This window comes from Sphaeramia orbicularis, chromosome 8, assembly GCF_902148855.1.
Source record: "Sphaeramia orbicularis chromosome 8, fSphaOr1.1, whole genome shotgun sequence".
NCBI classification, from domain to species: Eukaryota; Metazoa; Chordata; class Actinopteri; order Kurtiformes; family Apogonidae; genus Sphaeramia; species Sphaeramia orbicularis.
Window position 1 is genome coordinate 7,474,955 of NC_043964.1, and position 26,519 is coordinate 7,501,473.

Sequence of the window (26,519 nt, forward strand, 5' to 3'; positions counted from 1 at the left end):
CAGGTTCTATGTAAATCCTTTAACTACCCATCATGCTTTGCTCCATCTGCAGTCTGTTCAGTCTGAGGTGAACCCTGGTCCTGGGTCTGAGGATCCAGTCCAGACTCTGAGTCCGGAGGCGTTTAAAGTGGGTCACATCAGGAATACAAAGGATCCATAGGAAGCTTTTAACAGGGACACAAAGACCGGATCCTGAATGAGAAGCTGGTCCTGGACCAGGTCTAGAGGAACTGAACAAAACCCTGAATATATGAACCGGAATGAGGTTAAAGGACGGAGGGAAAAAAAGAAAAAAAAAAAATAACAGAGAAACATTGACTAAACATAAAAGGATGAAGACGATAGAGAAGGATTTAATGGATGAAACAGACGATTTAATCCAATTCAACTTTATTTATAAAACACTTTAAAACAACCGCAGTGGACCAAAGAAGAATAAATAAAAACCAAAATAAAAGAATAAAATACAAGAATAGATTAAAAAACATAAAACTGTAAAAACCAAAACAAAAAACAGTGGTGTACGGAAGAATAAATAGAACCTAAGAAAAGAATAAAATATAAGAATAGATTAAGAAACATAAAAAGCTGTTCAATTAAAAACAATAAAAAAATAAGAACATTAAACCAATTAAACCAAATAAAACAATAGAATAAAAAAAAATACATTCAAACATGAAACAGATGAAACAGATCAGTGTAAAATACAGTTTAGAACCACAGGAAAAATGAATTAGAAACAGTGTGACATTCAAAAATGAAAACATGTTAACAATAACCAACAAATAATATTCAATATAATGTGAAACTTATTCAATATAAACAAATTTATTCACAAGAAAAACCTGAGACTGAATTTATAATTTTAAGAGAAAAAAAACCCTCAACTGTCTGAGATTATAATCAAACTGCAAACTACATGGTCTGATGATCCAAAAGGATGAAATATTATTTATATTCATTTAGTAGAAAATAAAAACATAATAATAGAAAGATTGTGTTGAAGTTAGAGTGTTGGCGCCCCCCGATGGACAAAACCATGCATTACAGCATCCATCAGTCTGAAAATGGAGACACTGGAGGTTTAAGACGATCAAGGAAACAGTGAAACAGAACATGTTACACTGACTAGTATTTATTTATTTACATTTTATTTCAATTAGTTTTATTAACAGATAATAAAACACAGACACTAGGGGTCAGTGGTGTACGATCCGAATGATGTTTCACTTTTCTTTTATCTCTTATCTATTTTTAATCTTTTTTCATTTATCTTGCCTTTCATTTGTCTTAACTCTCTCTTTTTAATTAATGTGCTGTAATATATTGTTTGTTTGTTTGTTTTTTTACTGTAATACATTGTTTTTTATGGTTCCTGTTGTCATCAGGGTGGGAACTACAGCATGAAACTAGACATGTTGGATAAAGCTGATCCTTTTTTTTTTATCAGTGTATTTTTATTCATATTCAGTCTTTCAAACATACAAAAAGTAAGAACAAACACTCAGATATATAACAGAGGTATAAGACACTACCATAAAGAGAAAAAAAAATAAAAAAATAATAATAATAATAATAATTATATATATATATATATATATATATATATATATATATATATAAAACACCACACTTACGCTACTGTGAAACAAAACTGACACTTAACATAATTTCACCTTCTAACCTGTATCCACTGGACAACTGGACCCACCACCATCACCACCCCCACACACACACACACACTGCTCCATGGCCCCCCCACAAATGCTGGGCCCCATGAATTTGTCATGTTTACCCCCCCCTTCCCCTTTAACGGTGCCCCAGTGTGGACCTACATCTGAAAATACATGAATGTAAACATATTAGTGAAGGGGTCTAAGATGGTGCCCTGAGGGACCCCATTACTGATGGAATCAAACACAGATTTATGATAATAATAATAATCAGATACTGATCAGAGGTTTACACTACATTCACACAGCAGGTCTAATGCACAATTTGGATTTTTTGGTGAAATCTGATTTTTTTGTGTGATGGTTCATATTCCACATTAAATGCAACATCTATCAGTTTTGAGTCTGAACTGAATGTGACCCTGAAGTGACCCACATGCACTAAAGAGGTCCTGATGAAATACGTGACCATGCAGACACACACTGTGTTTACAGAAGGGACTATGGTTTTCCTCCGCTCCTCCTCCTGGGACAAACAACTGGGATGTTTGTCTCATTTCAATGAAGTAAAGGTCGGATAAATGCAACCTGGACGTTCAGACTGAAGTCATATTGGAAAATATCAGATCTGTATCAGATTTAGGACCACATATGAAAGTGGTCCGGGTCAGATTTAGGACCGCATATGAAAGTGGTCTGGGTCAGATTACTGCTGTTCAGACTGTCTGGAACAGATCAGATCCAGGTCACATATGGGTGAAAAAATTGGATTTGTGTCATATTTGAACGCAGCCTTAGTGTGTGTGGGTTCTGTCTCATCTGTCAGCGTTTGTCCAGCTGCTGCTCGTCCTCTAAACATCTACTAACGTCCACTAATGTCCGCGAACATCTACTAACGTCTGCTAACATTTACTATCGCCTGCTAACGTCTGCTATCACCCACTAATGTCTGCTAACGTCTGCATGCTAACACCACGGCCCACGGTGAGTGTCTTAACACCTGGATCTTAAGCTCCGCCCCTTTAACCTCACACTAAAGGAACTTCAGGGTAAATCCAGTCTCATGCGTTTCCTGTTTCTTTCAGAGTTCCTGAGTGATCTCCAGACCTCCTCCATCCTTCCATTCTTTTCTTCTTTGACGACACAAACCTGTCGTTTGTCGACATCGAAGCCACTCGTCTTCCTTCAGTTTCAGTTTTTCCACCAAAGTGCCTCCGTCCATCTGCTTCAGAGTGTTAAAGTTAAGGGAAAAGTGTTGAAAAGGAGTCGTTTCACTCTCAGACACAGTGTGTATTTGTAGACGAAGGACCGCCCCCCCCTCGTTTTGTTCATAACTATTAAACTGCGATCTAAACCCACGTAGACGTTAGCTTTTATTGTCGGCCTTAATGTGACTTAAATTAAATCCACACAAGGAAACGACTCCAGTTTTTCATTGTTTTTGAGTTTTTTCTTCTTGGTCTGAGTTTGGTTTCAATGTTTAACATAAATAAAAGTGTGAATCTCATGTTGTTGCATGAAATACTCCAGAGTTTTTCTTGGACTCTGAAGGATTAAAGACATGTTTGTTTAATCCGACGCCTGTTTCATCCTCATTGTTCAGTCACTTTTATTTTGTCGTTGTTTTAATGCAACTGTTTTCATTGTTTTCATCTGGTTTCGTTCAGATTCTGGTCTTTTCTTTGTCTTATTGTTTCATGAAGCTGAAATCAGTCCAATAGTCAACAAACCTGTTTTTACAGACTTAGAGTTAAAATGGATCCGTTTACCTTCAGGAACCAAACTACAGGTCTGTGGTTTTCAAAGGTTCTGTGGGTTTATTTATTTATTTGATTTAAACTTCAGTATCTGGACCCTCCAGTCAAACAGAAACCACCCCAGTTCAAATCTGTGTTTACGACACTTTTATCACATTATTAATAATCATCTTTTATATTTGGCCTTTATTCTGAAAATCTGAAAAGCAAAGTATATACAGTATATAATCTATACAGTGACGTGCAGTCAGAGGAGGCAGGGGAGGCAGAGCCTCCCTTGTCAATCTTGAAAAGAAAAAAAACTTGACTATAAAATATAATAAATGTTGATAGTTGTCAGCTGGTATGTCCTATAAACTCATTTTCCGTTCGAATCCGATATTGTTATTTATTTTTTTTTTTTTTGTCAATTAGAATAGCAGAATTTCCACATGCTCCGTTCAAATACAGGGAGGAGATGCGCCGTGAGGCAGCGCTGTGCTGTGCCTCCTGGAGAACTGTCTCCTCCCCTCATGAACTCTGCTGGTACCCGATGAAAATACTGTGTCGCTGTCCCTCTGTATGTCGCAGTTAAAATGCTTTCAAACACTCTGATTATATGCTCTATCCTTCCATAATCTGCATAACGTATGGAATGTATTTCCGTAATGTGTTTAGGCTCGCAGATTAATCCTAAAACCGCAGTGAAAAAGTCACTAGGGGAGGCAAACAGTACCCCTGCCTCATGATAGATGGCGCCAGTGAGTCCACAGATTCATGCGCCTATAATCTTCTTCGTTCTTTTTTATACACTTTAATTCACCTCATCAAAAATGGAGGATTACATTTCATGTACAAATAAAGGTAAGACCATAAACCTTTTTTTATTTTTAGCTTGAAATGGCTCTTTTTGAGGGTTTCCTGTTGAGTTCCTGCCAGTCTACCTATGCTGACTTGATGCAGAGTCCCATATACCCAGGCCGTTCCTTTTGTTCACTCACTCTATTCCAGTTTCTCAGGCCACCATGTATTTGTAGATCTGGCTCTGAAAGAGTCAGTGCCTCCCCAGCCATGAACCCCACTGCACGTCACTGAATCTATAATATATAATCTATTATATGTAATCTATAGTATATGATCTATAATATGTAATCTGTAATATATAATCTATAATATGTAATCTATAATATATAATGTATTGTATATAATTTATAATATATAATCTATAATATGTAATCTATAGTATATAATCTACAATCTATAATATAAAATCTATGATATATAACAGCAGTAGGACAATGTCCACTTCCATTTAGTTAAGTGCTTTTCAATCTTGGGGTCGCCTGAAATTTCTAGTAATTGATAAAAAAACCCAAAAAACTTTCCTAACATAAATTTTTCCATTCAATCCCAAATGCGCTGCTGAGTTTCCTTCTTCTGGTAGATGTCAGTGTCAGTCATTCCATAAACATGAACATAAATCTGTGTTGTTTTAAATTTAGAATGCTGGTTCCTCCTCTATCTGCTACTAAATTCTAAACTGATGTGGTTTCCTGGTGTGTCCACACATACACACATGTTTGGGTTCAACTTTTCTTCTTCTCTTGTTCTAACATCCATCAACATCTGTTTGTTTTGGTCATGTGACTCCAGTTGGACTCAAAGGTCTTTGCATTACAGTTTTGGGTCATATACCAATTGAACTATGAAAAAACACCTCGAACAACAACAACTATTCAGAGAAAAACTAGAGTTTGGGTGAAATTGTGTTTTTTCTATTATATTGACACAGTTTGAGGGTCAATGCTAAAGAGACTAAAGGACCAATGAGTGAGTTCTGTGGTTTTACTGTTGAATGGATCAAAGGTTCACATGTAATTCTGTAGAAAATGAATGAATGTGGGTCATTTGGACCCAAATATGGACACTTGGGGTAGTAAAACTAAAACTATAATGACATCAAATCTATTATCTATGGAAGGTCATAATGTCAGTGACATGTTTTTTAATGAAAACCTGGAATATGAAATAACTTTTCAATATAAAAATATTAAAATAAATCCAATTGAACAGGTCATTAAGGCTCCGTTTACACTGAAGGGAAATGTGTCCATATGTGACCTGGATCTGACCTGTTCCAGACAGTCTGAACAGCACTAATCTGACCCAGACCACTTTCACATGTGATCCTAAACCTGACCCAGACCACTTTCACATGTGATCCTAAACCTGACCCAGACCACTTTCACATGTGATCCTAAACCTGACCCAGACCACTTTCACATGTGATCCTAAACCTGACCCAGACCACTTTCATATGCGGCCCTAAATCTGATCCAGATCTGATATTTTCCAATGTGACTTCAGTCTGAACGTCCAGGTCGCATTTATCCGACCTTTACGTCATTGAAATGCGACATAGGTCCCAGTTGTTCGTCCCAGGAGGAGGAGTGAAGGAAAACCATATTTCCTTCTGTAAACACAGTGTGTGTCTGCATGGTCACGTATTCCATCAGGACCTCTTTAGTGCATGTGGGTCACTTCAGGGTCACATTCAGTTCAGACTCAAAACTGATAGAACTTGCATTTAATGTGGAATATGAACCAACATACAAACAAATCAGATTTCACCAAAAAATCTGAACTGTGCATTCAGACCTGCTGTGGGCAGAGCCGAAGGGTTGTAGAAGCCAATACCGTAATAACAACCGCTAACGTAATAACAGCTGACAACGTAATAAATTTGCCATTTTTAAAAATGTAATAGGCCAATAAAGTAATAAAAGTCCTGTACCAATAATATAATAACTTATTACGGGGGGGATTTTATCACAATTCTATCTATTAAATTAAACTTAAATACGGAGATATTCATATATTGTTACGTTATTGGCTCAGTTATTACATTTGCAAAGAATTATTTTACCAGGCCGATAACGTAATAAGTTATTACATTATTGGCCAAAAGTTATTACGTCATCAGTTCAGGACTTTTATTATGTTATTGGCCAATTAGACAAGACAAATTTATTATGTTATCGGCCGTTATTACGTTATCAGCCGTTATTAGGTTATCGGCCGTTATTACGTTATCAGCCGTTATTAGGTTATTGGTCGTTATTACGTTATTGGCCGTTATTACGTAATCAGCCATTTTTACGTTAGCGGCTGTTATTACATTATCGGTCGTTATTATGTTATTCGTCATTATTCCGTCTTTGGCCGTTGTTACGTTATCGGCCATTATTCCGTTATCAGTTGTCATTACGTTATCAGCTGTTTTTACATTATCGGCCATTATTACATTATCAGTCGTTATTACGTTATTCGTCATTATTCCGTTATTGGTCATTATTATGTTATCGGCAGTTATTCCGTTATCGGCTGTTATTCCGTTATCAACCATTATTCCGTTATCAGACGTTATTGCGTTATCGGCTTCTACAAGGTTAAAGTAAAACCAGGTGATGAACTGTAAAAACGTCTGAATCCACAAACATGTTGACGTCTGCGTTCTCTGTACGTTCTTTGTGTTCTAAACACATGCTCCTGTTATCGTGCGTCACATGTCGCAGTCGTGTCACTCTTGTCTCGGTTGACTTCCCAGGGTGCAACAGGAGCAGCTGGCGGCCATCTTCCGTCTTCTGAGGGAGAACCAGGAGGCGCTGGGGGAGGTGACGGAGGGCGACATGGAGGAGCAGCTCAAACTCTACTCGCTCTGAGGCCGGAGCCGGTTACCACGGCAACGCTGCCCCCCCCTCCATGTACAATACAGTAGGTTTTTAGGAAACATCTGTATCTATTTTATCAGTTTATCAAAAATATACGGAAACATCACTATGAAATAAGGACTAGAGGTGGAGTCTGGACCTAAAACCAGGACCACGTCAAGAACCAGGTCCAGTTCCAGATCCAAGTCTGTAACGGATCATGTTCTAAGTTATATTTAAAACAGGAAACTAACATGGAATCACAGTCATGATGCTAACACGTAGACATTTGAGTTCCATCTGTAAAGCTGTGGTCATGAGGCATTCTGGGACCCATGAGGCATTCAGGGACCCATGAGGCGTTCAGGGACCCATGGGTTGAATACGTAAACAGTAGATGATGCTTTTAGCTGCGATATACGACTGCATTCACACCTACAGTCTGCACTGTTTCAGGGATCTGTTCATTGAATATTTACTGCTAATCACATAATGGTAGGTCGACGCCCATAAAGCCTCATAGATCGGTGTCATTTTCACTTGTTTTGAGTCTGACCTGTTTTCACATTTTAAGACTGAGCCATGACGTAAAGTTCAATTATTTCTTTAATGACGACAAACAGCTTTGAATAATCACAAACCAGCTTTAATTCTGTTCATTTTGTCGCTGAAAACATCCAGATTTCATTTGTGTGACTCACAGCTGGCAGCGGCGTCTCCAAACTCCAAACTGATGCTCATTCCTGTCGTTTCCACAGCTGTTTATATGATGAAACTGTGAAATAATGAGAAAAATTTTACAGTGAATTTAGTTTATTACAGGTCTTATTTTATTTATTTTAACATTTGCTTATTTTTAGACCGTTTCATAGAATTTACCGTCACTGTTTGTTGTCATTTTATTCTGTAACTTCATAGCTTTAGTCATTTTTAATGTTTGAATTTTATTTATTTCAATAATTTCTTATATTTGTGTTCATTCATTGTCCCGTCTGATCCAAAGATGACATTAACGGTGTTAAATAAGATTGTGCCTTCTGAAAAAACTCTGATTTCATTAAACTGTTCTTGTTTCGACTCGTATGAATAAATTAATCTGATTACACAAGTTTTTGCAAGATAACATTTATTTAAAGGAGCGACTGGACTGTATTTAACCTTTAATTATTACGATTTTTTCCTCTGAATATTGCAAATAGTTTTGTTAATTGTCTTTATTTTACTCTTTAGGAGCAGCCGCATTGTTGCATTCTGGGTAATGTAGTGTTTTTCTTTAGTTCTTTTGATGCTTTGTTGGTTTTCTTGTTTTTATAGATGAGACTGGATTTATTAACATATTTTAATGGAAATGTTGTGACTTTTTCATGACAATAAAGACAAATAATTAATAAATGTTTCATTGGTGCTGATTTATATTTAATGCAAATACGTTCGATTGTTTTATGTAAAAAAAAAAAAGATGCTGTTTTTTTATATTATAGATGGTTTTATGTGATTTATAATTACATTCGGTAAATTAATCCAGTTATTCCTCCTTCAGAAAGGCAATGTTATAGATTTTTAATGCACAGTAAATGAAACATGAAAAAAGTATTTTATTAAATGAAAATGTCAGATTTTTTTTTTTATTATACATCAGTCAATACATTTATTTGGTAAATGTACAAAAAAAAATACTTTTCCATAATTTTTCCTGTAATACGCCACAAAATGTTATTATTATTGACTTTTTCTTTTATTAACTGTTTTTTTTCCAACAAAATATGATGCATTTTTATGTTTGAGTTTTTACAGAATATTAGGACTTTATTATTATTATTATTATTATTATTATTATTATTATTATTATTATGACTTATTTATCTCCAAATGCAGTGACTTTTTCTAATAATATTGTGACTTTTTCCTCCAGATAGTTTTTTTTTTTTTTTTACTTTTCAACCCCCTTTTACCTAAAAATCTTTTTTCCTGTAATTTCATGACTTTTCTTCCAAATTTTATAACTTTATTTCTATTTCTGTTTTGACTTTTTGTGACTTTTAACTCCCTTTTCTCGAAGAAAAAAAAAACCTTTTTCCTGTAATTTATTGAGTTTTTCCTTCAGATATTACACCTTCATTCTTACTATACAGTTTTGTTTTTTTTTTTTACTTTTCAACCCCCTCTGCCCTAAAAATGTTTTTTCTTGTAATTTTAGGACTTTTTCTTCCAGGTTTTGTAACTTGATTTCTATTCTATTTTGACTTTTTCTGACTTTTAACTCCCCTTTCTCTCAAAAAACAAAAAAACAAAAAACTGTTTAGTGACTTTTTTCCTCCAGATATTACAGCTTTATTCTTATTATACAGTTTTTTTTGTTTGTTTTGGTTTTACTTTTGAACCCCCTTTTCCCTAAAAATGTTTTTTCTTGTAATTTAAGACTTGTTCTTCCAGGTTTTATAACTTTATTTCTATTAGATTTTGCCTTTTTCTGACTTTAACTCCTTTTTCTGTAATAAAAAAAACAACAAAAAAACAAAACCTTTTTCCTGTAATTTAGTGACTTTTTTCTCTAAATGTTGTGACTTTATCTCTTAAATCTCTGTTCTTTTCTCATATAACGGTGTTCGTTTTCGTTGTGTATAAAAGTCTCAGTTCATTGCCAGGTTATTCAGGTTGTTCATGAAAAGGGGCGGGGCTTCAGGTCAAGCTGAACCAGTTTTACTTTGATGACACAGATTCACCTGTTCTGCTGGTGTCTTTCATACCTGAGCGGCTCAAACTCCACCCACTGGACTTCAGTCTCACCTGATCCACAACCATGAAGGAAGTGGTTCATTTGACAGTAAACAGGAACAATGAAATCCAGCCTCAGATGGATGATTCTGCTCATGTGCAGCTTGGCCGTCTTTATTTCCTGTGTTTTTATGGGATGTTTCAGCAGCAGGTAAGCCTTTATTCTCACCTGATTCCTTAAATATTCATCATCTGGGTTCATTAAGTTCAAACACATGTGACACTCATGAACCTTTTACAGCTCAGGGGTCAAACATACGGCCCGGAGGCCAAAACCGGACCGCCAAAGGGTCCGATCCGGGCACTGGAACCATAAAACTAAACTGAAGAAATTAACGATTAAAGGAGTTTAGTTCAGGTTCTACATTCAGACCAATCTGATCTAAAGTGGGTCAGAACCAGGAAAATAAATACTGTCATAGTAACATGTAAACAATAATAAATACTAAGGTTTCGGTGTATTTTAGTGTAAAACAAAAAGGAAATTACTTGAAAATCTTTACATTTACAAACTGTAATTTATCAATAAAATATGAACAAATATAAAAGGTCTGAACAGAAACAAAAACAAATTTAATATATTGTTGTTTCTCAAACTTTTGTTAATTTTTGAGCATGTTTCGTTCTTTTTTTTTTTTTTTTTTTTGTAATTACCCCCCCCCCCCCCCCCCCAAGAGCAGGTAAGCGGCTATTGTTTGTTTGGTAACACTTCTTTCCACATTTTTTTAAATGAATTTTTTACAGCTGTAGTGCAAAAAAAAGTCTAAACAATAGGAATTGTTGTTGTTTTTATACAGATATATACATATATCCCCTCACCGCAGACGTCTCTTCAACTCTTCTCTCTTTCCTCTTTGTGTCTCAAGTGTCAAACTGACTTTGGAACCTTAACTCATAGTTTCTGGTTTTGTCGTAATCTTAAAACATTGGTTTGAAATTGTTTGTGAAATTTTGAGACAGTTTTTCATACTGATCTACAAATGGACCCCCCACATGTCCCTGATCCTGGGTCTGTCAAGTAAATATGTGAAAACAGCAGCTGGAAAAAGACGGGATAATATTCTAACATTTGCAGCAACGAAAACTATTCTTTTCTTCTATTATATTTGAATATTTTCTTTTGCAGTGGGTCAGTGACCACATTCCTTCTGTCTGTTGTTGGTGTAAAATAATTTTTGAACTGATCCCCTAGAACATCAAACCAATATCAGAACAGTGTAGTTCAGTTCTACAGAATATGGTGTCCATATTTGGACTCTATTGGACCGAACCTCTCTTCTACCCCCTTAAAGGACTGTTGTGAACTTAGATGATATTCATAAATCTGACTCCGTACACTGTGAGTCTGACCCACCAACTTCTGTATTCAACTGTGTTTGTGTGGTTTTGTGTTGTTGTTGTTTTTTAATTTGTCATCTAAGAGCTGTCGTGTATGTTTTGTTTTGTATCTAGTCTTTTGAAGACACTGTTTTGTTGAATGAAAAACAAAAAACTGCAATAAAAACAATAGGTAAAATAAAATAAAATAAACTGTCAATAAATAAATAAATAATAAACTGAGGCTGAATATTGGTAAAATTAAATGATTAAAAAAAAAAATACATATAGGGTTGTTGATGTTATTCCCATTTTTACGGAAACTTATATCGATGTAAACACTTTTTTTAATGTCGTTTGACTTAAATTGGACTTTCTTCACAGTTTGACACTTTTGTCCTGGTTCGGCCCAGTTCAGATCAGAATGGTTTAAATGTGGAACTTGAATAAAACGTCTAATAAATGAAGTAAAACCATGAAATAAACTCACATTTACTTTGTGTCTTTAACAAGAATCAAACTTTATTATGATGGAATTCACTTCATTTACCTTCACATTCTTTACCTTTGAGGTTTTGCAGAATTATATAAACTATAATCAATAAATAAATGATGGTTCATTTAAACGTGTTAAACCTGGAGAGAAAAAAGGAAAAACAACTATCTGATATGAGAATAAAGTCATAATATTTGGAAAAGGAACATTTTTATTTTAATCTTTTTAACATTTTCTCTTTTAATGTTTTTATTTTCAGTGTGATTCTCATTCATATATTTTTTTAACTATTAAAAACTAAACAACTATAACAAGTATTTTTTTCTACTTGTATTATTTCATTTAGGTTCTAATTCTGTTATATTTGACTGTTTGAAGCTTTTACATCTGAAACTTTTTAAATCAAAGTGTTTGTTTGTGTCGTATTTGTCGTTCATTCGTTTCCAAATGTCTGTGTTTTGGTTTATTACCTCCGCCAAGGAGGTTATGTTTTTGCCAGGGTTTGTTTGTTTGTCTGTTTGTCTGTCCGTTAGTGTGCAACATAACTCAAAAGGTTCTGGACAGATTTGGATGAAATTTTCAGGGTTTGTTGGAAATGGGATAAGGAAGAAATGATTAAATTTTGGTGGTGATCGGGGGTGGGGGGGCCCACGGGGGGGGCCACTGATCAGCCTTGGCGGAGGTCTGCGCTCTCCGAGTGCTTCTAGTTTCCTTTAAAATCTTCCTGAAAATGTTTAAACTTTAAAATGTGTGTTTGTTGTGTATCAGTGAACAGACAGTAGAGGGCAGCACTGAGCTGACATGGACGAAGAAAACCACAGAAGAAGAGCAAGGGGTGAGTTTGGCTCTGCAGGAGCACTCTGCTTTACATTGAACTGTTTCTAAGTGTTTGATCCACATTTATTCTAATATTTTCATCTGTATTTAGTATTTTTTTCTGTGTAAATCCTGTATTTTCTTATCCTTAATTCACTGTTAATGTAGATGTTCATTAAACCTCTGAGTAAATTCAAAGGTTATTTTTGTCAAAAACAAAGAAAAATTTGAGAAAAAGTGACTTTTTCAGATTATTAAATTAAAAACAAAAGTCACACATTTTTGATGAGAATTATCACTGACAAGTCAAAATGTAATGAAAATATAATAATAATAATAATAATAATAATAATAATAATAATAATAATAATAATAATAATAATATTTTTATGGTTGAAAAAATGTCAAAAAATAACGAGTTTATAAATGAATGAGTGAATAATTCAAAGTTCATTAAAAACTGTGTAAACAGATTAAATAATACAAACCATTAAACTGCTGTAACACTGGATAGTTCCCCTTATCTGATCTGATCTGATCTGATCTGATCTGATCTGATCTGATCTGATCTGATCTGATCTGATCTGGTCCTGGACTGGTCTGATCTGGTCTTGGACTGGTCTGATCTGGTCTGATCTGGTCCTGGACTGGTCTGACCTGGACCTGTTTCTGAGACTAAATGGACCTGAAGAGAACTGGAACCAGGTCAAAGTTCTGATGTTGGTTTGACGTACTTCTACTTCCTTCTTCATCATAAACATTGTAAATTTTCAGTTCCCGCCGTTGGAGGCGTGTCCTCTCAGGTCGGCGGTCCAGAGTGATGTCCTCCTCAGGTCTAGATTCAGGTTCTCGGTTCCAGTCCTGCAGTGGGTCCAGAGTTTCTCTGCATCGTCCTTGACGAAGTTGAACCAACGGGCGCCGCCATATGGTTGGAAAGGACTTCCTGTTGACGGTAAACGCAAAGGGCTCAATGGTACAGTTGAGTCTCTAGGCTCTCATAGGCTTTTATTGGAGTCAGCCCTGAATACCTGAATAGGCACCAAGGAACACAGGTACCTGGGAACATAGGCACCAGGGAACATATGGTACCAGGGAACACAGGCACCAGGGAACACAGGTACCAGGGAACATATGGTACCAGGGAACATATGGTACCAGGGAACACAGGTACCAGGGAACATATGGTACCAGGGAACATATGGTACCAGGGAACACAGGTACCAGGGAACATATGGTACCAGGGAACATAGGCGCCAGGGAACATATGGTACTAGGGAACATAGGTACCAGGGAACATAGGTACCAGGGAACATATGGTACCAGGTACCACAGGTACCAGGGAACACAGGTACCAGGGAACGTATGGTACCAGGGAACATAGGCACCAAGGAACATAGGTACCAGGGAACAGTGGTACCAGCGAACATAGGCACCAGGGAACACAGGTACCAGGGAACATAGGTACCAGGGAACCAGGGAACACAGGCACCAGGGAACATAGGTATGCTTCTGTTTTTATGTCGTTGATGCTCATTGATGTTGTTTGAGTCACATTCAGGTTCTTGAGGTTCTTGAAGTGTTTGCAATAAAACTTCCTGATCTCCGTGTGGCTGAAGGTCCAGGTCGTCCCAGACTGATCTGATCCTACTTCCTGTTCTTCCTCGTCTGCAGACGTCCGATCCACCCTCCTCCTCCTCAACAGTCCTCACCTGTTCACCCGTACCTCACCTGAGCGATGCGTTCGCTGCGCCGTGGTTGGAAACGGGGGAATCCTGCGAGGCTCAAAAAAGGGCAAAGAGATCGACGACCACGACTTCGTCTTCAGGTAAAAATTTTAACTTCACAAACTTCGACTGAAAACGCGTAAAACTCAAAGTATGTCTGATCAGGATGAACGGAGCAATGATCAAAGGCTTCGAGGAAGACGTGGGGACGAAGACCTCCTTCTACGGGTTCACCACCAACACCCTGAAGAATGCCCTGATCCTGTACCGGAGGGACGGGTTCACCAGGATTCCTCAGAACCCGGTGAGGACTGGCCCGGATTAATCCGTCCTCCTCAGGTCCTGGTTTTACTTCTGTCTGTTCTTCTTCTGCAGTCGATCACATACGTCTTCATCCCGTCGAACCTCAGAGATTATCTGATGATTTCTGCTGCGATTAAAGGTCGACCCGTCGCCTCCGGACGAGACAAAGGAGACAAGTGAGTCTGAAAGACGATCAGACAACAGAGGATGTAAAAGACATAAAAGACGTAACAGGACGGTACCGATGCAGCCCCACACCATCACCGACCACGACAGACCGAGAAAAAAAACACATAAAGGATGAAATGAGATGAAAAGACACAACGAAATGAACAGGATGTAAAAGACCTGATCCTTCACGTCCATCAGCGTTAATGTTGTTTTCTTTGTGTTTGTGTCTCAGACCTTGGATGTACTTTGGACACAAACCATCGCAGAACTTCAAGATTCTGCACCCAGAGTTCATTTCATATGTAACTGACAGGTGAGAAACTGGGCGGAGTCATTTAGGGACACGAGTCCACGTTGGTCCACCATGGTCTACACTGGTCCATGCTGGTCAATGTTGGTCCACGTTGGTCCACATTGGTCCACGTTGGTCTACGCTGGTCCACATTGGTCCATGTTGGTCCATGTCTCTGGTCCAAGTATCGTCTGTCACAGCTGTTTTTTTTTTTTTTTTTTTTGTTCCATTTTTATCTTTCATATTATTTACATTTTGTTTCTTCTGTCATTTTCATCTTGACAGTATGGTTTTGACCAGACAATAGTGACATGAGATAAGTTTTTTTATGATTTAGTTCAATATAAATAAAATTTGATTGATTGATCTTTGTCATGTGACGATAGGTTTCTCATGTCATTTGTCAGTTTCTTTTCGTCTCCTCTGCTGCACAACATCAGAACCAAACACCTGTACATGCCCAGCACCGGAGCCCTGATGCTGATGACGGCCCTGCACACCTGTGACCAGGTAAACCCACCTGTGACCAGGTAAACCCACCTGTGACCAGATAAACCCACCTGAGACCAGGTAAACCCACCTGAGACCAGGTAAACCCACCTGAGACCAGGTAAACACAAACTAAACTAAACGTTCTTCTTCTGTGGTTTGTTTTAAGTGTTTGTTTCTGTTTCCATGGCGATAACGTGCTGGACTCTTCTGACTGAAACTTTTTTTCATCAGGTGTCTGCGTATGGTTTCATCACTAAAGACTTCGCATCTTATTCCGATCATTACTTTGACTCGGTGAAGAAGCCACTACAATTCTTTGCAAACCACGACATGAAGATGGAACTACGAGTTTGGGCGTCGCTGCACGATCGCAAAGTCCTGACGTTGTATCAGGGACAGACATGAATGTTCACGACATTTCCAAAAGTTCGACTGAAAACAGCGTCGGAAACTTTGGGTTCTTTAATGAACACGTGTCTCAAAAAGTTTTTAAGAAAATGTTTCCAAAACCTGCATTAATCTGTTCAACTGTGTATGTATTTAACAGATAAATGTACAAATGTTGAATGCAAACACAGGAGTTTATTGTTGTTGTTATTGTTTATTGTATGTTTTAATGTTTCCAAAGACCATTTAATCACATTATGTATATGTTTTTATATAATATAATTTCTAATCATTCCTCATTTCCATCAAACACTGAACCTTTAGTTTCCTTATTTCTTTCTTCTTTTTGTCATAAATGTGGTGAACTATTCCAAAAGTGCATTTATCTGTTGAAAATGGGTTCAGTTGAATGGTCACAGATCCACACGAACCTGGGTCACATGAAAACCTGGTTCTGTTGAACTTTTATAAGTTAAATAAAGTTTCATTTATGATAAAAACACTGTCTGTTTAATGTTTGTAAACAGTTGTTGGATCTGCACCAGTGCATCATGGTCCGTCTGGTCACTGTAACGTCAGCGTCCTGTCAGAACCTCGTATCTGTCAACTCTGTATTTACAGCAAACCTAATCTTTTAATTAATCATTATTCAATAATAGTTCATACTGTTAATTTGATCAGATTATAATTTTAATGTGATAAAATTAATAATAAATGTTTTATTTTGTCTAAACCTTGATATGATTTATTTGATGAATGCCGTATTTTAAATTAAAATGAGTTAAAGCAAGAGAAAATTTTACCAAAAATATTGAGAATATTTGATATTTTTCACTTTAATGTTTGAAACTTTTCATTTTCTTTCTTTTTTTTTGGCAAATGTTCTGTTTTTTCCGTTAATGTGGTCTTTGAGTCCATCTCCTCAGTAAAATAAATTCCCATGATGCAACAGGAGAAGAATCCTCCTGGTTCTGGTTCTGCTCCCTGTTCCTATGTTTTATTTTAAAGGTTTCGGTTCTTGTCCTGGTTCCGGGGTTTTATTTTGAAGGTCCTGACCGGAAGTGGTACGCATCCAGCGCGTCCATGGAATGCTGCATTCAGGGTCCGGAGGGAAAAGCAGGAGGAGCCAAACGGCCCAAAGTTCAGCCGAGACGCGCAGTTAGTTCGACGGCTCCGGGGCTGGACGTCCAGGTCCTCCGGTACCGGGACCCCCTCGCTGGTCCCGATCCAAACTGGACTTTTTTTTATGGAAATCTCCGAACACGGATTACTTTGAGGTCTGAGTTTTCCGGAGATCCGGGTCCGAGGAAAGTCCGGATCGGATCCAACCGAGGTGAGTCTAGTTCGGGTAAAAGGATTCCAGTCCGGTACTAGTGGGTTTTGGGTTTATCAGAGCCAGAGTCCGGTCCAAAGGTCTATGGAGATGGTTTTAATGTTTATGGGTCCGGATTCTGGTCTGGATCCAACTTAGTTCAGGTCCAACTTTAAAACTGTGAATGTTCCGAAAATCTGCAGAAAACGGACTTTAACTGGGTCCTGAAGGTTCTGAACCCGGATCCGAACATCTGATCCAAATCAGAGTCAAACATGTGTCCGGATCGATGCGGATCCGGATCAACGCGTCTGTTTTCATCAGTTGCCAGGTTTATTTCAGGTTCTGACGGAAGCAGAACTTCCAGAACCAGGTTCCGTTTGAGGTCCAATGGATTCTGGTCTGATGAAGATCCGGACCCGGTTTCATGTAAAACTCAATGTGAGGCCTCGGTCTGGACTCAGAGAATCCGGCTCAGTTCTTCAGAACCGGACTGAACTTCATATGAAGAACCAGAACCAGAACCAGACCCTGTACCAGACTCAGAACCAGAACCACCACATCCACATCTTCATCCTGTTTTTTTTTTTTTTTTTTTTTTTTTTTTAATTTTCTTCTTTTTTTTTTTTCATTGATTTAAAAAAGTTTTGCTTCATTTTTACATTTTTGTTCTTGTTTTATTTATTTTCTTTTATCAGTTTTTATTTTTTTTTAAAACATGTTTCATGTTTTTCTTTAATTGTAATTTTTATGTTGATACTTTTTGACTAATAACTGTTGTATTTGTTGTTTCATATTTTCGTATTTTTGTTTTTAACGTGTTTTTGTTTTGTTACATTTGTCTTTTGCATCTTTTTACTTTGAATGTGATGTTTAACATTTTGTAACATTTTAGTTTTATGTTTTTTTTCTTGTTGCTTTTTTTGTGTCTTTTCCTAGTTTGTTTTCGTTCTTTATTCAAGTTTCCTTTTACACCAGTTTATGTCATGTATATTTTTATGATCTTTTCATCCTTTAAATCTTTTCCAGTGATCGTCCGAATGTCATCATCAAATCATTAATTGTTTATTCATTTATTTGCATCCATTAAATTCATGTTGTCTAAATTAATAATTTTAATGAAGTTTTTTTGCTTTTTTTTTTTGCTATGTTTTTATGTCTTTTTAGTCATTTTTATGCATTACGTCTTTTACATTGTTGTCGTTTTGTTGAATTTTATAGTTTCTTTTACATTTCATGTTGTAATTTCAGGCTTTTTTGTTTTATTAAAGTTGCGATGTTTGTATTTTAACCTTTTATGAACTTTTATCCAGTTTTGTGGTTTTTATCTCACTACCTTTAAATCATTTCATCTGTCGTGTTTCCCGTTTCTACCTCGTCTTTCAATTTTTGTTTTTCAAGATTTTCCAACATTTTTTTTTTGTTTTTATCTTGTTTCGTGGTTTGTAGTTTTTCTTTTGTCTTTTTTGTTTTTTGCATTTTGTTACGTCTTTTACTACATTATTTTCTGTTAAATTTTTTTTTTACATATTTTACCTGTTTTTCTTTTTGTTTTTATGTTGTTTTAGTGATTTAGTTTTTCTTTTGCGTCTCTTATGTCTTTTCTATGATGACGTTTTAGGGCCACATACAAAAATAAAAACACTGTCACTACAAGAATAAAGTCATAAAATATCGAGATAAAACCCTAAATTTTACGAGAATAAAGTCGAATACAAAAAGAGTAAGAATTTTACCAGAATGAAGTCGCAATATTTGGAGAATAATGTCATAGTTTAAAAAAAAAACCCTCATAATTTAACGAAAAAATGTTGTACGTTTATGAGATTAAAGTTGTCATATTTTGAAAATAATTTCATAACTTAAAAACAGGCGGGAAAATTTTTTTCGTAATTTCCAGAATACAGTCGTACCCACTGGTAGCATAATGTAGAACTGGAACATTTTGTGAGGTTCTACTTTCATTTGGGGTTTACGCACAAAGGCCAAATACTGAGCCTATTAGCCCCGCCCACCAAATACTGAGCCTATTAGCCCCGCCCACCATCAACACATTAGCATTAGTTGTCCACTCCAACAGAAGTGAAAGTTGATGCTTCGGCATCAACAAGGATTAAGGCTTACGATTTATAAATGATGACTTTTTATCGCACTGTTGAGAATTTATTTTAAAAATATTCCAACTTAAATCTCATAAAAGTACGTTATTTTTGTTAAATTATCAGTTTTGCTTTTGAAACTACAACTTTATTCTAATAATATTACAGGTTATATCTCAATATTTTACTACTTTATTCTTGTAGTCTCAGTGTTTTTCTTTTCGTCTGTGGTTCCTGATACTCTGTCGTACTTTTACTTCAGTGTTTCGCACTGCCGTCTTCGTGTCCCTCCGTCCGTCCATCCTCTACCCTGGTGTAAACGCTCCATCCTTTTCCTGTGCTCTGATTGGTCGGAGCTCCGTCCTGTCGTGTTGTTGGTGGTGGATGAACACAAAAGGCCCGAGGCCGTTGGAGGCGTCGGAGGCAGGGGCGACGTGGCGGCTGGAGATGGAAATGACAGCTCCGTTCTCCGCCTGGTTACGTAACAGCACACGTCTGAACCAGCAGAACCGGGCCGGGTTAGGGTTTGGGTTTGGGTTTGGGTTTGTCTCTGATCCGGCTTCATACAAACACACTCATGTTTATGTAGAAACAAACGTCTGCAGGTTCAGGAGTTCAGGTCTATAAGCAGGGATGTGGGTCATCCTGGTCCTGGATCTGGGTCTGGATCTGGATCTGAATCAGGGCCTGGATCTGAATCTGAGTCAGGGTCTCGGTCTGGTCCTGGATCTGGGTCTGAGGCTGGGTCTGGATCAGGGTTTGTGTCTGAGTATGGATCTGGATTAGGGTTTGGGTCTGGATCAGGGTCTGGATCATGGTCTAGGTCTGGATCTGGGTCTGGGTCTGGGTCAGGGTTGGTCTGGATCTGAGTCAGGGTCCTGGTCTGGATCAGGGTCTGGGTCCTGGTCTGGATCTGGGTCCTGGTCCTGAATCTGGATCTGGATCAGGGTCTGGGTCTTGATCCTGGTCTGGGTTTGGATCAGGATCAGGGTCTGAGTCTGGATCTGGGTCCTGGTCCTGGTCCTGGTCCTGGTCTGGGTCTGATGGGGGTGCTGGTCACTGGTCTGGGCCCTGGTCTTGGTCCCGGTCTTGATCGTGGTCCTGGTCTGGGTCTGATGGGGGTGCTGGTCACTGGTCTAGGTCTTGGTCTGGGTCCTGATCCTGGTCTGATGGGGGTGCTGGTCACAGGTCTGGGCCCTGGTCTTGGTCCTGGCCTTGATCCTAGACCTGGTCCAGGTCTGATGGGGGTGCTGGTCACTGGTCTAGGTCTTGGTCTGGGTCCTGGTCCTGGTCTGATGGGGGTGCTGGTCACTGGTCTTGGTCTGGGTCCTGGTCTGAGTCAGGATCTGGGTCCTGGTCCAGGTCTGATGGGGGTGCTGGTCACTGGTCTGGGCCTTGGTCTTGGTCCTGGTCTTGATCCTAGTCCTGGTCCTGGTCTGATGGGGTTCCTGGTCACTGGTTTGGGCCCTGGTCTTGGTCCTGGTCCTGGTCCTGGTCTGGGTCTAATGGGAGTGCTGGTCACTGGTCTGGAAGACTTTAAGGAGCCTGTTCTAATGTATGAGGCGCCTGAGGGCAGATGTCAGGTGGACGGACCAATCACAGCCCAGCGCCGAGAGGACGAGACGAGGAAGAAGTGAAACGGAGAAACAGAGCACGACAAATGGATGAGGAAAGGAAACGGGACGGACGGAGGGAGTTAAAGTAGAACCAGGTCAAACAGAACCAACACCAAACATACCTGTAGATGTACTTTAATAGAAAAGACGAAAAGAAGCTGAGTCAGTAGAGTTATTCATCTGTTACTGTGGAAACACCGTCATCTTCTACAACATTAATTCACCAGTAAAACCCATGGAGCTGGATCAATGACAGTGGATGGAATGAAGAAAACAAACAGACAAAATAATAAAGAATGTGAATAAAATAAGACACAAACTGAACAAAATTAAAAAAAAAAAAATGCAGGTGTAATGAAATAGAAAAGAAATAAAATAAGAAATGAATAAGAAATAATAATAAACAGAATGAATAACAACGAACAAAATGAATAAAAACTGAACAAAATAAGGATGGACTCATCTTTCAGTCGTGTTTCAGTCGTGTTTCAGCTGTGTTTCAGTCCTGTTTCAGTCATGTTTCAGCTGAGTGTGTGTCATCTTTGTCTTATTTCAGTTCTGTTTCAGTCATGTTTCAGCTGTGTCTGTCATGTTTCACTCCTGTTTCAGCTGTGTGTCTGTCATGTTTCACTCGTGTTTCAGCCCTGTTTCAGTCCTGTTTCAGCTGTGTGTCTGTCATGTTTCACTCGTGTTTCAGCCCTGTTTCAGTCCTGTTTCAGCTGTGTGTCTGTCATGTTTCACTCGTGTTTCAGCCCTGTTTCAGTCCTGTTTCAGCTGTGTGTCTGTCATGTTTCACTCGTGTTTCAGCCCTGTTTCAGTCCTGTTTCAGTTGTATTTCTGTCCTGTTTCATTCCTGTTTCAGCTGTGTTTCATTCCTGTTTCCGCTGTGTTTCAGTCCTGTTTCAGTTGTATTTCAGTCCTGTTTCAGGCTGATGCAGCAGGTTTTGTTGTTCCCTAAACCTCAGCTGATCTCTGAGCTGCTGGTGTTTGACGTGTGTGGTTACCATGGTTACATGAGCTGGTCCTCACCTGTGCAGGTGTGTGTGTGTGTGTGTTTGTGAGTGATTAAAGGCCGTTTGTTTCCATGGAAACAACCTGATGTTTACCTGAACTCGTTTTCATCCTTGTGTAAAGTTTTTCTGACAGATTGTGTCGTGTGGGCGGGGCTGCGTCGTCATGGCGATGTGCACATGTGGTGTCATGTAAAGCGAATGAACCCAGACAAGTCATGTTTCAGCTTTTCCTGCTCGATACGAGAGAAAAACCTCCTAGACAGAACCGGGTTCAGGGTCCAGGGTCCAGGCTTCATGGTCCGGGGTTCAGCGCTGAAACAGATGATGATGTCATCATCGACAGCTGATGTGCTTCATTAGTCTGTGCTGTTGAAGGTTCGATTTGTTTATGTTCTGTGATGTAAAGTTCATGAGAAAACGACTGAACATGATCGTCTTTCCTCTGACTGTGTTTGTCTTTAAATGACTGGATCTGAGTCTGAAACGGCTTCTGCCCACCGTATCCTAGGAAACATGACTGACACCAGCTGTCAATCACACCTGTCAGTCAAAGAGCCAATCAGAATTCTTCAAACCCATGATTGACTTTGTTCTCCTTTCCTTTAAGTTGCTCTGCTGGAGGCGGGGCTTTCAGGACAGGTGGGCGGCGGTCTCACCTGAGGCGGGTCCATGTGTCCAATGGGAGCTCAGCATGTGCTCTGAGGAGGTTTAACTGACGCTGGTTCTGACCCGAGGAGGAGGAGGAGGAAGAGGAGGAGCAGGAGGAGGAACAGGTGGAGGAAGAGGAGGAGGCGGCAATGGGGAAGGAGCAGGAGCTTCTGCAGGCGGTGAAGAGTGGAGACCTGACATCCACTCATAAACTACTGTCCAAACTACGACAGAACCGGAACAGTAAGTAACACACCTGGACCTGGACCTGGTCCGGTTCTGCTCAGGTCCAGAACCGGTTCAGCTGGTCTGAGTAGGTCTGATGGATCAGGTTGAAACAGTCCAGTTTCTATGTATGTTCCTGTGGTTCCAATGTAGGTTCTCAGCCTTTATTTTCTAAAGAACTTCTGGATCCAAACATGGACTTTAACCCTTCGATGCATAAATGGGTCCAAATGACCCGGTCCGGTGGGTTTATTTGAATATCATTATAATGAAAAGTTATTATTTCATATTCCAGGTATTCTTTAAAAAACATGTTACTGACATCATGACATGTACATTTTTAATTGACCTTTGATGGATTTGATGTCATTGTAGTTTTAGTTTTACTACCCCAAGTGTCCATATTTGGGTCCAAATGACCCACATTTATTTACAATAGAATTACATCTGAACCTTTGATCCGTTCAACAGTAAAACCACAGAACTAACACTGAGACTGAAAATGGAGGAAATCACACTTATTTATTTTAAGACATTTCAGGTTCTGTGTGGTTGTTCATGTTATTCACATTTTTTATTTTTTCATTTATTTTATTTTTTATGTTATTTGTGATAGACGGTTCGGGTTGGTTTGGAGTTGACATTATTTCTAGGTTATTATGGGATATTTTCCTGGTCTGAGCTGTTTTAGGTCGTACTGGTCTGAATGTGGAACCTGAACTAAAAGGAGTTTGACATCACTGATCAAAGCATAAATACAGAAACTCTCCCTCTATGCAGATGATATTTTGTTATATGTTATAAACTACTGTTTAAATCAGCTGAACTCTGTTATGAGTTAAAGTCTTTAAACCACAGGTGTCAAACATACGGCCTGGGGGCCAAATCCGGCCTGCCAAAGGGTCCAGTCCGGCCCTTGGGATGAATTTGTGAACAGCAAAAATTACAATAAGATGTTAACAAGCCTTGTAGTTCAGGTTCCACATTCAGACTAATTCAATCTCAAGTGGGCAGGACCAGTAAAATACTATCATAATAATTTATAAATAATGGCAACTAAAAATTTTTCTCTTTGTAAAGGTAAATATTTTCATGTATTTACACAAAAACAAAGTATAATTTTGTAAAAAAAAAAATGTGAATAACCTGAACAAATATGAACAACCTGAAATGTCTTAAAATAAGTAAGTACAATTTTAAGAATTTTCTGCCTGTTACTAAATGTTTTGTGTATTTGTAGAACCACTGTGATCTTTAAGTTAAAATGTGCATGTGTAAATGTTAAACTGAGGAAGAATATTGTTAAAATTACACTTATTTTTTTCAGTTTGTTCATGTTATTCACATCTTTTGAAAGGATAGTTTGTAGATGTAAACCTTTTCATAATGTAAGTTTACTTTTTTTGCTCTAAAATAGAGAAAACTTTGGAGTTGTCATTATTTAGATATTATCATGTTATTATTTTATTGGTTCGGGCCACTTCAGATCAAATTTCGCTGAATGTGGCCCCTGGACTTAAATGAGTTTGACACCCCTGCTTTAAACCAATAAATCAGATAAAACTGTGTAAATAATGCAATATTTATGTGAATGATGAGCAGGAGAAACCAGTTTACTGAACCATAAAGTAGAAAACCCAGTAAAAGACACTAATGCAGTCTGACATTTCCCAATCTCATGAGGACTATGAATGCAGCGTGCTATGTTCAGGGTTGGCGTGTGTTTTTTTTCTAGGGATGTTCTGATCCAATCGAAAGATCAGTATCTGCTGCCGATCTGGCATTTTTTAGACGATCGGATCGGATTTAGTCAGGAGATCGGGCTGATACGGACCCGGTTCTGCAGGGGGTGGGGGGTGCAAAAAAACATCCTGCCCCCTCAAATTACAGTTTCTGAATGTAGGGGAAAGCTTCAGAACAGTGGGAGGCTTAGAGGAATTAGTAAAGTGTCTATAAGTTTCACTTTCACTCTACGGTCCAGAACTGTTGCGCAAGTCTGTTTTTTTTTCAGCCACGGGACTTTAGTGGAATTAACCTGCAGATCCACACATCACTAATGTACGGCGCAGAATACACTTCCATATAACACCTGGACGGACCTGTCCATGAACTACAGCAGTGGAAAACAACTCATAATTTAACAAAAATAATGTTGTACATTTATGAGATTAAAGTCATAATATTTTGAGAAAAACTTTGTAATTTAAAAACAGGCTGGAAAAATGTTCATCATTTCTAGAATACAGTCGTACCCACTAGTCTGATAATGGTGAACTGGAAGATTCTGTGAGGTTCTACTTTCATTTGGGGTTTATGCACAAAGGCCAAATACTGAGCCTATTAGCCCTTCCCACCATCAACACATTAGCATTAGTCGTCCGCTCTGACAGAAGTGAAAGTTGATGCATCGTCATCAACGAGGATTAAGGCTTACGGTTTATAAATTAGAACTTTTATTGCACTATCGTGAATTTATTTTCAAAATATTACGATTTTAATCTCATTAAAGTACATTAATTTTGTTAAATTACGAGGTTTTTTTTTTTAAACACAACTTTATTCCCATAATATTACAGGTTATATCTCAATATTTTATGACTTTATTCTCATAGTTTGAGTGTTTTTCTTTTTGTCCGTGGTTCATGAGTTGCAAATTTATTTTCAAAATATTACATATGGTCCACGGGTCAAAACTGGCCGACCAAAGGTTATAATTTGTCCCACAGTATGAATTTGGACAAATGATCCTAAAGTTCTTCAGAGTCAAAGGTGTCATAGTTGTTTTAGTTCAGGTTCCACATTCAGACCAGTTCTACAGTAAAATAATAGAATAAAAACCTCGAAATAATGACTCCAAATTTAAATAAAAATTTCATTGTAAAAAGTATCTGTATCAGATCGGTATCAGCAAAACTAATCCCAAAAAAAAAATCCAGATGGAGACATCAGTAGTTTTTCCCTTTGGTTTTAAGGTCGTTCACTGATGGGACTCCTTCATTTACAGCTTCAGACCACATTTTATTTAAAGATTATGAGAAATTATGTGAAATGAAACAAGGTAAAGAAAAATTCAGTTCGATGTTTTGAACCGTTTTCAGACGATGTTTCAGCTCCGAAGACGAAAACAGACGTTCAAAGTAACAGAACTGTAGAAACTGAGTCAATGGAACAGTCATAGTTTTTATCATCAGGTTTTTAGACTCGATGTGACGTTAAAGAAGAGGCTCCTTGGGGCCAAAGGGAGGTCAGGCTTTATCAGGCCCATAACCTCCCACTGGTCACATGACAGTGACCTCTAACCTCTGGAGGTGAATGGAGGAGGTTCTGGATCTGACACCGTGTGACGTGAACTTTGACCTGGAAGATAAATGGACTTGAAATAATAAACTTAAACGGGTTTATTGTGTCTTGTTTGGTTCCTGGTGTTTACTCCAGCAGCTGTAGAACCCACACACAAGCGCAACATTTTCCCCAACCGTCTGACGGGTTTTAACACTTCAGTTCGAATCCGTCCTGATGAAAACAGTGGGTGTGTCCTTCCTCATTAACCCTCGGAGACTGTCACCACCGTCTTGAAAAGCTTATTTCATGAAATCTTACCAAGATAATTTTCACTTGTTTCACTGACATATTTTTTTTTTGCTTAAATTAAGCAAAGAAATCTTGAATTAAGCAAAAAAAATCTTGGTTTAACCAAAAAAAAAATCTTGAATT

General features: G+C 38.1%; 3 protein-coding genes across 16 annotated transcripts in view; all 3 read left to right on the forward strand.

Annotated features, from left to right (window-relative positions):
* Positions 1-8,166, forward strand: part of LOC115423791 (protein TsetseEP-like) — a 30,532-nt gene extending 22,366 nt beyond the window's left edge. For 2 of the 6 annotated variants that reach the window (XM_030140839.1, XM_030140840.1), the window contains one exon: positions 7,017-8,166. In XM_030140839.1, the coding sequence (XP_029996699.1) occupies positions 7,017-7,131 (115 nt within the window). In that variant the 3' untranslated portion in view covers positions 7,132-8,166. Of the gene's footprint in view, positions 1-2,758; positions 3,252-7,016 lie in introns of those variants that run through there. The other 4 variants (XM_030140842.1, XM_030140843.1, XR_003936004.1 and 1 more) reach the window with 3 other exon arrangements.
* Positions 8,167-9,896: 1,730 nt separating this feature from the next.
* LOC115423788 (alpha-N-acetylgalactosaminide alpha-2,6-sialyltransferase 2-like) lies at positions 9,897-16,486 on the forward strand. 3 transcript variants are annotated; one of them, XR_003936003.1, is made up of 9 exons: positions 9,897-10,045; positions 12,476-12,542; positions 13,298-13,475; positions 14,195-14,348; positions 14,413-14,551; positions 14,623-14,726; positions 14,954-15,034; positions 15,299-15,523; positions 15,737-15,782. XR_003936003.1 is itself a non-coding variant. In XM_030140834.1 (9 exons), the coding sequence occupies exons 1-9, from the start codon at positions 9,957-9,959 to the stop codon at positions 15,908-15,910; spliced, it is 1,089 nt and encodes a 362-aa protein (XP_029996694.1). In that variant the 5' UTR covers positions 9,901-9,956; the 3' UTR covers positions 15,911-16,486. The 3 variants fall into 3 exon arrangements, 2 of the variants coding, with proteins under 2 accessions (XP_029996695.1, XP_029996694.1); XM_030140834.1 differs by having other exon boundaries at positions 9,901-10,045; positions 15,421-15,523; positions 15,737-16,486; XM_030140835.1 differs by lacking the exon at positions 15,737-15,782 and having other exon boundaries at positions 15,299-15,730.
* Positions 16,487-17,009: 523 nt separating this feature from the next.
* The window catches only part of LOC115423746 (caskin-2-like), a 53,435-nt gene continuing 43,925 nt past the window's right edge, over positions 17,010-26,519 (forward strand). For all 7 annotated transcript variants that reach the window (XM_030140764.1, XM_030140766.1, XM_030140768.1 and 4 more), the window contains exons 1-2: positions 17,010-17,225; positions 22,540-22,823. In XM_030140764.1, coding sequence (XP_029996624.1) covers positions 22,730-22,823 — 94 coding nt within the window. In that variant the 5' untranslated portion in view covers positions 17,010-17,225; positions 22,540-22,729. The remainder of the gene's footprint in view (positions 17,226-22,539; positions 22,824-26,519) is intronic.